The 13,012-nt window shown below is 39.5% G+C and overlaps 1 protein-coding gene across 2 annotated transcripts in view; it reads right to left on the reverse strand.

Annotated features, from left to right (window-relative positions):
* Positions 1–13,012, reverse strand: part of LOC128145030 (amine oxidase [flavin-containing] B-like) — a 55,429-nt gene that overhangs the window by 19,020 nt on the left and 23,397 nt on the right. For both annotated transcript variants that reach the window (XM_052794608.1, XM_052794609.1), the window contains exons 4-5: positions 2,968–3,072; positions 1,535–1,626 (exon numbers count right to left, since the gene is read on the reverse strand). In XM_052794608.1, coding sequence (XP_052650568.1) covers positions 1,535–1,626; positions 2,968–3,072 — 197 coding nt within the window. The remainder of the gene's footprint in view (positions 1–1,534; positions 1,627–2,967; positions 3,073–13,012) is intronic.

The raw sequence follows: 13,012 nt of genomic DNA on the forward strand, positions 1-13,012 counted from the left end.
CTGAAAGATATTTTGTCTAATGGGAGAATTAGTATATGTATTTATTAATATTTCAAAAGCAAAAGCTATTAGATTGTGGTTAAATTTTCCTAGTTTCTGCTGCCTTCTCCCACTGTTTTTCAGCATTTCAGTTCCCCAATTTCTCCTGGTGTTTTACCTAGAAATGGCAGTATGATTTCAACCAAGAGCACTCAGGGTATTTCCAGCATGCAACTCTAGCCAAAAGCAAATCTGTATAGTCTGTTAGATGAGAGGAAACAGTAGAAGATTACCCTTCTGGATCACTACCTTCCAGGGTGGGAAGTTTCTATGGCACGTTACCTAAATCTTGAACAACTGGGCAAATCAAGCTGAGATGCACATATAAAATCTGAAAAGCATCTTGGAATTAAGGGAGGCTGACAGTTATGCCAACATTCAGGTAAAATGTCAAGTCTTATTCCATCAGAATTTGAAAAAAATATGACGGTAGTCACATGAGCTATTGGATATTGAATGACTACTGATGCATGGTGTTTTGCTAACTTGTATAGCTCCTTACCAAATCAGAGGTTCAGATGGCCAGCAGAACCACCCGCATACATTTCTATTTGGTTTTACTGAACATGGATGGTGATACAAACGAGAAAGGGTTTCTATATGCTTTTGTGCAATTGTCACTCTTGTTAAAGCAAAACAACCAGAAGATTAAAAGTTTTTGGACAAGAGCCTATTGTCCATTAACAATGATCATGTTGCTCTCTAGAGGCTGTCTGAAGCCGTAAAAATGCCCCTGTCGATGACAGTGTCAGCTTGAGTGGGTGCTAGCAGGCTTCTGCACCAAGCTCATGCAGACTTGTGGCAGCCGCATGTCAGGTGCTTAGCAATTCTGAAGAGGTTGCTGTAGAAATCAATCTGCTTTACAGCGAGGCAGAATTACTGTTTTCTTTTCCTTCAGTGCGAAGAAAACCAATCAAACTGTTGTTGAATGGCAAGTAAAGAAAAATTGCTTTGATGTATACATAAAAACAGGAAGCATTTTCAGTTTCCCTGTGTGGTATATAGTGCAGCAGTTAAACAACAGAATGATAGGTGTTAAAGTGATTTAGTGCTATTTCAAGACAAATGTTATTTTTATAGCACTTTGGTAAAATCAGCTGGTCCAGCACAGAATAAATGGGTGTTGTTCCATCAAAAGTTTCATTCAAAAACCTGCTGTAGCCAGAGCATTTTTCTCTTAAAGGTTAAACACACAGTAAAGAGTGGGAAAGTGCGCATAACAGATGAAGTTACTACCCATATCTTCAGAAGTAACCCTCCCCAGATTTTCATTTTATCTTTATTTTAGCCTAAAAAGTTATGGAAATATAACAGAATCTACTGTGTGTGCTGACAGGTGTTGTGGTCCCTTATTACAAGATTTTCTCACCCCATTCCTTTAAAAAGGCTGCATTCTAGTGGTAGTTATATCTGTTTGCAAAGCAGTAACACTTATTTGGAGCTCTAAGGTATATAAATATAAGCTATTGTATTTCATATTAAAAGAGTTTCTTACTTTGTCCAGCAAATTTTATCTATGAAATCTTGCATAGTCATTTTGTCCCATTCTTCTGCATGTGGAGCCTTCCATGGGGCTTCACTGGGAATCTAAGGAGACACAAAAGAGCATTCATCAGCAAATGAATGAATGGCATAAGAAAAAGACAACAAACACAATCAATCACAATCAATATCATCTTTATATGGTAATTCAGCCTGCAAATTCCTGGCAGGTAATACAGCAAACTTAACAGAGGATGCTTTTAGGTTTTCTGTTGTTTGTTTGCTTGTTTTAAGATCTTTTTTTTTTAGATTGAAGAATACAGAATAATTTTAGAGTTAAGAACTTTGCCTAGAAAGGCAACATACAGTGCTGGGGAATGTCTCTGAGTTATTCCATATCTCTCCCATTCATCTATGCAAGTAACAGCAACCTCTTCTCAAAGTCTTGTAGCTCAGTCAATGAAAAGCATACACAACTGGTAACTAAAACAGACAAGTTGAATTTGAGGGTGGAGAAGGGCATACATTTGAGGTCTACCAGCCTCTTAAAATATTACTTACCCAATCGTCAGGCAAAGTGCTAAAGATCACAAGCATAAACCCTAATGTTAATATATCCAGAAAAATGAAGGTATGACTGGAGACTCAGCAGCATGGCCTTCAGAAGAGCCTGCCAGGATGCCACTTACACATGTGCTCTGACCATCAGTGCATACCAAAATGCATGGCATGATGCTGCTTTTGCCATCACCAGGTCTGTTCAAGCTAGAGCACCTTTGCCTATCTACATCCTACTCCCATCTTCACTCTGCCCCTCATGGAGGCAAAGCCAAGCTGAGATGGTCAGCTGCAATTCCTCATGCCATACAGTCCTGGTTTCAGCTGGGATAGAGTTAACTGTCTTCCTAGTAGCTGGTACAGTGCTATGTTTTGAGTTCAGTATGCGAAGAATGTTGATAACACTGATGTTTTCAGTTGTTGCTCAGTAGTGTTTAGACTAATGTCAAGGATTTTTCAGCTTCTCATGCCCAGCCAGCGAGAAAGCTGGAGGGGCACAAGAAGTTGGCACAGGACACAGCCAGGGCACCTGACCCAAACTGGCCAACAGGGTATTCCATACCATGGGACGTCCCATTTAGTATAGGAACTGGGGAAGTGGGGGCGGGGAATCGCCGCTCGGGGACTGGCTGGGTGTCGGTCGGTGGGTGGCGAGCAATTGCACTGCGCATCATTTTTACATTCCAATCCTTTCATTATTGCTGTTGTCATTTTATTAGTGTTATCATTATTAGTTTCTTCTTTTCTGTTCTATTAAACCGTTCTTATCTCAACCCACGGGTTTTGCTTCTTTTCCCGATTTTCTCCCCCATCCCACTGGGTAGGGGGGAGTGAGTGAGCGGCTGCGTGGTGCTTAGTTGCTGGCTGGGGTTAAACCACGACACATACCTCCTTTCCCATTTCATCCATGGTCCTCCATAGGTTGTTGTAGTCCAGGTAGGCCAACAGATTCCACATAGGAGGGAATGGACCTTTAAAGGGGTAAGATTTACCCTACAAGATAAAAAACAAACAATAACATCATAAAAACTAAATACAACCATAATCATGGCTTCCATGTGCAGGAAGCTGCACCAAATGGTTAGGTGTTCACTGCAAGAAAGCACAAATTTAATCAATACATGTAACAGCTTCTGACAGATTGTGTCTGTGTATGCACGCAGAACAAGAGGCAATGGGCACACACTGAAACACAGGAGGCTCCTTCTGAACATCAGGAAATACTTTTTCACTGTGAGGGTGACCGAGCCCTGGCACAGGTTGCCCAGAGAGGTTGTGGAGTCTCCATCCTTGGAGGTGTTCAAAAGCCACCTGGACACGGTCCTGGGCAACCAGCTCTAGGTGGCCCTGCTTGAGCAGGGGGGTTGGACCAGATGACCTCCAGAGGTCCCATCCAACCTCAACCATTCTGTGATCCTGTTATTCTGCATGTGCAACTTAAGTGTGACACACAGTTGAATTAAGTCAGTTGTGTGCAGAACTTACACTGCCTTGTATCTTCAAAGCTTTATATTGGGCGCTTCTGGGCAACAAAATGAATACCCTGCAGTAGAGTCACTAAGATCAGACCAAAAAAATGAGACAGAACAGCATTGCTCAACTGGGATGAAAAATTGGCTATTTGTTACTGAAAAAGAGAAACATATGTTACTTTTTTTCTCCCAAAGGTTCATGAAAAGACTGAACTGTTAATTGTATTTACTGGGGATTTTTTTCTTTCAAAATCAGACAAAAGCAGCTCTGATGAGCTTTATTATACACTAAAATCATAGCTGAGAGACCTTTCTGGAAAAAAATGGTTTCAGCTAACCTAAAAATCCCCAGCCCTACAGAAAATGTAGCATTTACTAATAATGACTCATTCTTCCAATCCAACACCTCTGGCCATAAATTCCAGAGAGCGATAGTGTGGCCAATACGAATGTCCCAATTACATCATTATATATCTAACAGTTAGATTTTTATATATCTGTATCTCTGCTACTAGATATTCAGAAAGTCTAGCTTAATTAAGAGTGGAAGACAACAGGTAATTTGTAGAGCTATTTTATTTACATGGGATTTCCCTGGCTGACTATATGGATGGCAGCATAATAGCTTTAAAAATTCACAAAGAAATGCTCATTAGCATTACGTGGTTACTCATTTTTCCACAATGCATTCTGGACACCATAAAACAGATAAATAATAAAGGCCATATTGTGTGCCACAGCTGATTTTTCAAAACTTTTATTAAATTATGTATTTAAGTGGGCACTGCATCAGCATGAATGTCAATTGGTAGAAGTACCAACTTTTAATAGATAATTGATGCAGTGCCACACCGATCCATCACTAAAAAAATATTTACACTGGCTTCAAAAGAAATACTGCCTCAAGATTTAATATTTAGAACCACGTAACAATAATAACACTGTGTCTTCTTGAGGAGAAGTATCCAAAGACCACTTACACAAAGAAGTGTCGGGCTAGATTTGATTTAGCCTCTTTATTAATAATGTGAAAGAAGGGACAGAGAGCACATTATGCAAATCTGCAGGTGTTTGCAAGCACCAGAAGAGACAGTAAAAGGACACAAAGAGATCCTGAAAGACTCAAAACTTGGTCCGGAAATAACAAAATGAGATATAACCTTGAAAAATGCTGGCTAATAACTTTGAGGACTTCCAGTTCAAGGAGAGAGATACTTAGAAAGCAGTAAGGACAAAAAAAATGAAACCTAACAGGCTAGAGAAAGTGAAGAAAAAACTGGTTTTCACCTAGTCTTTTTACAGACGCAGGACTCTAATGGAATCCTTGTCAGAAACACCAAGGTAATGAAAGTTAAGAAGAAACCAAAGTGTGGGAGGAAAGGATTTAATTCTTTGGTACATGGACATATGAAGAAGCAGCTGCAAAACAACTATTTCATTTTGCAGTGCTTTTGAGGAGAGATTAGGGTTTGTAAAATGCCAAAACATCAAATTTTTAAGTTTTCAATCAGAAGTTTTGTCATAGCCAGAGCAGATCTCCAGTCACTTCATGAGCCAGAGGCACCATGGTTGAAAACCTAGCATTTCCAATTTAAGAATGGACATTATAGCACATCTTCACGAATACTCCAGAAAATGGAGGCTTGTTTTTTTCTTTTTCATTCAGCATGGAGCAAAAGCACATTTCTACAGCTCTTGTGCTCAACCATATGAAAATACATTAAACTGGAATCAGGAAAACATATCCCTGTAGACAGAGATGAACTCAATGAGTATGTTTCATCAGAAGCATTTAGTCCCAACATGGACATTTGGGTACTATTATGGAATCTCTTAACATGAAATTAATTTGACCTGGGGCACACCTTCATACTCTGCTGCCAAAGGGCTATGAAAGAAGAGCAAAAGCTCTCAGACTGAATACCTTCCCATCCCAGCTAGTAACATCTGAACCATGTTGGTAATTACCTTTTAGCCTTTTGGGCACATTAAAATTCCATAACTAACTCCTACGGCAGCAAGAAGTCAGTTTTTACTGTGCCTTCTGAACACGGGAGCCACCCTTCACTAGTGTAAACGCCATGTAGGTATTCCAAGGACAGAGCATATCAGTTTGGTTTTAAATACCTAGCATTTCCCAGATTTAGATTTATGAAACATGTATACTGCTATGCTCAAGAAAACCAGGACAGCATCAGAATGGGTTATTCCAATTATTGATTTTGTTCTCAGCTTCCTGCTCTGCCAGAGGCAATCTCAACTGAGTTATCCCCTCTGAGTTAACTCAAGTCTTATGAATTCCCTGTGGTGCTTCCTCATGAGCGCACAGCTAAGAGATACACAAAACATATCTTTGTTTTACTATTCTTCTAGTTCACTGAATTTGAACTGCAGAAAGGGAAATCTTGGGTATGTCTCTTGTGCAGAAATCTGGGGTGACAAATCTCATAAAGCACAAGAACAACTTCAACCTAGAAAAATAAAAATGATCATCAAAGTTAGGGACTCTCCTGTGAAAGTTACTTTCAAGAGCTGCTAAGACACTACCTAAGGCCTGATCCTTATTTCCTACACGGACAAAACTCCAGGAGCTGTCAATCAGAATTTTGTTTGAGAAGAGATTGCAAGACTAGGCTCTACACAGAAACAAAAACAGCAGCACCAAAGAAAGACTACACATAGCTCTGAGTAGTTTCCAACAAACTGAAACATTTCAGCTCTACTTCTGATGAATTTGCGCTTTTGCAAATACAACAACCTTTTTGATACTTAGGCAAAATTTGCCTATTTCTATCGTACTGCTGGGAATAGCATTCTCCGTACCTCCTGGTGCTGTATAATCTCTAAAGGAAAACAAGACACAGATGAAAAATATGCCCCAGATGCACAAAACACTTCCTTTTCAAGTATTTTTATACCTAAATCAGAGCAGTATAAAACCAGCCATAATAACCACCCCTTCTGATCGTTTCACATGATATTTCAACACCAGTACTATAATGCTCAGAAGTATTTCTTACCTTTTTCTTTTTTTAGGGCTTAATGGTATTTAATACAGGTATATATATATATATATGTATATATTTAGAAACTGTTTCACAGTGCCACTTGGAATGCTTCCAAAAGCAGAACACCAGCATCAGCAGTTGGAGGTGTACCTGCTATTGTATGGGTCACTTGCTGCTTTGCTGCTTATGAAGGCTGTTGCTGCAGTATGGGCTAAAGCATACTGAAGAAGCTGAAACTATAGGCAGGAAACTCATGCAACCCAGCTGCCTCAGGAATAAACAAACAGGGAAATGAGAAATCCAGTGTTTGTCACAAATATTACAATTCCCAATAGATTTTCTCATCCATCTGTTTCACATCAACTAATATTTGGCTTAGTTACACCGGACCCATGTAATACGAGTAGAAATAGAAATAAACTTTCTGCATACATCAGCTCTGTTTCAGGTCACATAGCTGACATAAGAAGCAGGTTATTACAGGGGCAAAACAACACAGCGTGGCATCTGAATATCAGTAGCCACTTCAATATCAGGCCCAGCACTTGGGAGGGCATAGGGACCGGATCCCCCACACTTTTTCCTGTGAGCGTGAGAGTGAGTGAATGGTTAGCTGAGAAAGGACACACTCTGCCAGGAAACACCAGTATCTCAATGAAGAGCGGTATCTCAGGAGAAAGTCTGCTTTTGCATGCATAACATAACTTTATGCTCCCCTAAACATTATGTACCCAGGTAGCGCCCAAGTGGGATGCAGTATTGTGAATCGAAGCCCCTGGTGCCAATGATCCGTGCATTTTTTTATAGCACGGTATAAACATCTTATAAATATAGTCAGCTTTCATTGGAAGGAACGAGATGGTGTGGTGCATTCTCTGCATCACTGAATGAGCACAGATATTCCCTCAGCTAAATCATCTAAACCTTGGAGTAACTGATGCTAACTTCACCAAGATGTCACTCTGCATGTTAATTCAGTTACATAGGTTTATAGGCACGCAGTGCCCTCTGCTGATTCACAGCACTGGTACATCACACACACCTTGTTCTCTCAACTAAAATCTTGGTAACGTCATTCATATAAAGCACAGAAACTGTAAGATGCAAAGTTGCGAGAAGGAAAACCAGAAACAGAAAAGCATCAGTTCAGGCTGTAACTCAGTATCTGTCTCAGATACTCAGTTTCTCATCTGCTGCCCCATGGAAAACTATCTTTTTGGTTTTGTTTGTGGGGGATGTTTTGGGGGTGTTTTTTTTTTAATCCAAAGCATCTAACAATATGTGTCTTTGGGACTAAGCCTCTTGTGTAATCATAATTCTCAATAAAACATGGCAACTAGTTGGACCAAGCTGAGATAGGTATACAGGCCTACTCGGAAAACTGTTAACAGTGTTGAACTTCAATGAAGTTCCCTTCTTTGAGAAACTGTTCAGGAGCTCATACACTTAGCTGGTTACTATACTGACAGATATCCTAAAGGTAAAAAGATATATAGGTTAGAAAATCCAAATGCAGCACAAGAAAATCTACATAACTAATGGTGCAAAGCTACAATATTAAGACATGCCAAAATATCCCCCAAATATCTTTTAATATCTAATTTGAGATCATCAGCTGTGGATGCCAGTGTTTTGTGAAATTTGGTCAGCAAAAGTAATTCCATTTTAAGTGTAGCATAGCCAGACACATTGGCTTGAAACATGCATCCTGAAAAGGAAAGGAGCTAATTGAGAACAATTTGTTTCTGCCATATTATAGAAATAAAGTCCATCTTCACTGTGTCACAACATCAGTCATACAATCGCTGGAATACTTATCTGCACAAAGGCAGAATGAGAACAACACTGAAGTGATTTAGAAAGAGTAATTGAGGTTCTGCTCTGAATTTAAAAGTGAATATTTATTAGCTGAGAAAAGCGTTAACTCAGTCTCCTTCCTACTAGAACAGGGCTTTTTTGTTTTCAGACACTAAAAAAACACTTTTACAAAAAGCAGCCAGGTGTGTTATCAAGCACAGAACCTGCCAACAAAGTAGATAAAATCAACAGAAAACTTTTCAGTATTTCTAGAATTAGTCTTAAAAAAACCTCCTTCCCCTCCCAAAAGCAGATAAATGGGCAAAAATAAATGAAAACACAAGAAAAGAGGAGTTTCATTTGGGAGAAAGCCATCAAATGAGCTCTGCCCACAGATAACATAACCAAGCACACAGGGCACACACAGTCTTTCACAACTAAACCACTGTCTTTAAAGTAGAAAATAACACTGGGCTCACTAGTTTTGTTTCTGAGATACTCCAGGTTATTAAATTTCTTACCTAAAAAAAAAAAGAAACCTTACATACAATTTTACAGACGTGTGAAACCCAGTATGCTCAGCCAGATGTTTCTGTATGAAATACACATTTCTCTAATTCTGTTTTTCTGTAGACCTCAATCAGCTTCTCAAGGGAAACAAAAATTAGTTCTTACAATCAGATGCAATTGAAGCTTTTCTCCCAGCAGCCTGAATTAAATAAGCTAGGTGGGAGCACAGCTCCTTTTCCTTATCTCCTAGGGAACAGACCCTGGGGTCTGGGAGGGCTAAAGACTGAGGAAGTTTCTTTCCACTCAGATTTAATTAAGAAATGCATACTTTATTTCCAGTTCATTTTTCTTACTACTTTCATCCTCATGCTACCATTAGGTCACAGCTGCCAGTCTTCCAGTCAATCTTCTTGATCAGTAAACATCCCTTGCAAGACCTTGCTTTACAGTCTCCTTTGACAGACATCGCTTTGCAGATTTGCTCTATGTAATCTTGCTTCTTTTAGGCTGCTGTAATACAAATATTATCCTTTTTTAATTAAAAAAGGCCTAATTACAAACTTCCTTCTTGCAATTACTGCCAGGTGGATGGCACAAAAAAGAAGGGAAGATGCCCCTTTATTTACAGGGCAGGTCCAACAAGACCAAAACAAGACCAGCCTTTCCTATACTCCTGCCAATGCCTGCTCTTCAATTCACAGCGTGGAGGATACCCTTTGTGGGAGTCTGGAAGATGCTTTCACCAACCTCAGCCTATTCAATCCTCAGACTCGCTTTTGCGGCTACCAGCGAGTGTGATTAATGACATGGCGTCTTGTGACAGGAATGCCTGCATTGTCATATATAGTAAAGAGTTAAAATAACATAGATCTGCATTCCAGTAATGATATGTGAAACTACCAAGGCCCTGCAGTAATTTAAGCATCTTTGAATTTACTTGGCTTCCTTTTCAAGACACCAGATGCCCAGCTTCTTAAAGATTCAGATGTATTCTTCTGAGCTCCCCAAGTTCTTGCTTACGAACTGTCAGCAAAAAGGGGAAAAAACAAAAGATGTGATGCCATTTCGCCTCGCTTAAATTGATGGCAATGGAGACTCTCACAGACTTTTCATTCTCTGACTGCACTCTAATTAAGATACACAAAGAAAAATAAAAGCACTTTTATCTAGTCATTCAAAAATCCATTTAGGCTGTTACACTCTATACTACAGACTATGCCAGGAGCAGGAGATACTGCCCTTAGATTTGCAGAGAAGCAGGTCAAAAGCTTAAATAAATCATATTGCTTAGCTTCAGTGCATGTATCACTGATATCACAGAAGAAATACCACCAAATTCTGTAACTTTAGATACAGCAGTCACTTATCCAGCTGCTAATTAAATCCCAGTACAACACGACCATCACATTTTTTATTCATGAACAAGACCACAGCAAACTGCATTTTAATAAGCACAATAGTGCTGAAAATGAATGACACCCAAGAGGGCTGTAAAATTTTTTTCTGCAGATCTATTGTAGATCAGTATGTAACCCAGTAACATTAGTGCAGATTTGTGGTCCTAGTTAAAGGTACTGCATATATAAGACTAAATATTCACCTTCAGTGATGTGCCGCAAACAAGGTTCACATTAGCATTCTCCCCAGAGGTGTCGATTGTATATACCTGTATGAAAGTGGTGCTAAACTTGAAGAGGGCATGACATGCATTCAGACACCTCTAGCCAGTGCTGCTGGCAGATGAATGAGTATGAGGAAATTCCATCCTCTTACAGGGAACTTAACTGAGGTAATGAGGTATTGGCAAGTTGCTGTCAAGAACGTGACTAGGCAGGGGATGCTTCATGTTTCACCCAGCATTTTAACCTGAAAAACCCCTAAGGAAACAACTAGCAGGACTTATCTCAGTTATAACCACATGAGGAATGTTTCAGGTGCAACACGCTGTCAAAATAGCCAGCTACCTAAGCCAGCTGTTAGCACTATCCCCAGTCTGCACTGAGACAACACAGAGACTAAAAGGAATAAGTGTTGCTACCACTTTCTAGCAATGATGCTATAATCTGGGGAAATTCCAGGAAGGATCACGGCATTATCCCATAGAAAGTTCCAGTGGAAAAAACATCTGGAAAAAAATGACAAGGACCATCAATGGCAGTGGGGGGGTCTACCACAGACTAATGACTATATTTTGAGAAAGAAGCTTTGTTGGTCTAATGTAGCCAGTAAGCAGTCTTGTTGCCAGTCCGTGTTGCCAGGTTTTCATGCAAGCTCTCCATCAGCAAAAACGGGATCAGAGGATGTTCAGCTGGCACCACAGCAGGACAAAGAGTAGATCATCCTTACTGTATACGAAGGAATCAAGTTCTAAAAAGATTAATTTGGCAAACAAGTCATACAGAGAAATGTTTCTTTACACTGATTTAGGGTAGCAGAGTAAACCAGTTCCACAGTTATCTTACTTAGCAAAGGAACCTGTGTTACATTTGATAACATTGGTAAATTTGTGGTTTAAAATGCTGGAAGTTTGCATGGCTATTGGGACTGCACAAAGGAGAAGTGCAATTTGAATTAATGCAGAAAATATGTTGATGATTAAACCCTCATGATAATTGACATGTTTTCATATTTCAACACTTCTTTCCAGGGTATATGGAAAGATCCTGGACTATATGTACTTTGGCTTGTTTTTCTAAGACAAAAGCTGTCATTTTGGTGAGGAAAAACACCACCAGTCAAAAGTTACAAATCTACCTATCTAAGGTAGGGCCCTGAATCCTCTCTTGGGCAGCTAAGGAAAAGTTATCTTATTTTAAGAAGTGTTTTACATCTGCCTACGAGTCCAATGGGAGGACTGTTAGGAGATGATGACTTCTCAGATAGTTCTGCTTTTGCTTCTTAAATCTGGATTTATGAAGGTAACTTCAGGTACGCTATTGAAAAGCAATGCTGTTCAGGCAGCAATTTGCCTACCAAATACGACTTGCAGAGCTATACTAATTTTCTCACTAAGGCTGATGTACCAGTATTTACACAAATGAAAAGAACATACTAATCTCCTTTCAAAGACCATGAAAAAGGCTGCTTAACAAGTGGAGGGAAAGAAAAAAATGTAGGGCAAGAAATATAATTTTGAATTTCTGTGAAGATATCACACACAATATAAGTGAGACCAAAAATATTCTCACAATAGAACCTGACATTAAAAAAGATTAAAGGGGAAAAAACCCACACAACCCAATCAAGTTTGTAATGCCTAATTAGCAGAGACCCACCCAGAGATCAACAAAAAGCATTCTGTTCATTTTGTAGTACAAAGAAGATGCATATATTACTTGTATTAAAAAGCCTCTAAAATGAATTTAATTAACGATGAAAGGCTTGATTTTGCCTTTGGGTATATGTAAAAACAGCAGCTGATTTTACAAGATGCACTGTGATGCCTGATTGTGTAGCGAGAGAAGAATTAAAACCTTTAGGTTTCATTGCCTCTCTGGGTTCACAGAATTTTGTGGTCCAGAATTTAATTATATTTGACCACAGTCACAAAGCTTGGGTCAGCATGTGAATTCAAATTCACACAGGGGCGACAGACCTGTGTGTATTTTGGAATCTGGTTTGCGAGCTATGACTTTAGAGTACCGCTTGGATTTCAGGGGGCACACAAGAGCATTGTGCACTTGCAGGGCAAGCATGGGCAAGCCACATGGCTGAAAGTGAGACACCTGTAAAGAATGTATTACAGATACATGAAATGCAAAAGGCTGAAGTTTATTACACTGATTTGGCCACACAACAATGCGTATGTCTACTATATAGTGCTCACGTTCCAATCATTTAACTGTGAGTAATTCTTCAGCTATGTTAATGCTTTTCCACAGTTGTACACACACAGAAGCAAAAAGGAAATAAAAGATTTAAAATGAATGAAATTAGGAGATTCAAAGGAGGTGCTATATATCTGTGGATTATCTCTTCTTGAAATATATATCGGTGACTCTGGAATATCTCCTCTCTTTACCTCCAGCTTGGCTACCAGGGAGTCCTGGCACACACTTCTTTCCCTCCTCTCTTCAGGAGCTCTCCTACAGGCAGCCACATTGGGAGCCTGAGCCTACACACTGTCTGAATCCAACCTGCAGGCTC

The sequence above is a fragment of the Harpia harpyja genome, chromosome 8 (assembly GCF_026419915.1).
Source record: "Harpia harpyja isolate bHarHar1 chromosome 8, bHarHar1 primary haplotype, whole genome shotgun sequence".
NCBI classification, from domain to species: domain Eukaryota; kingdom Metazoa; phylum Chordata; class Aves; order Accipitriformes; family Accipitridae; genus Harpia; species Harpia harpyja.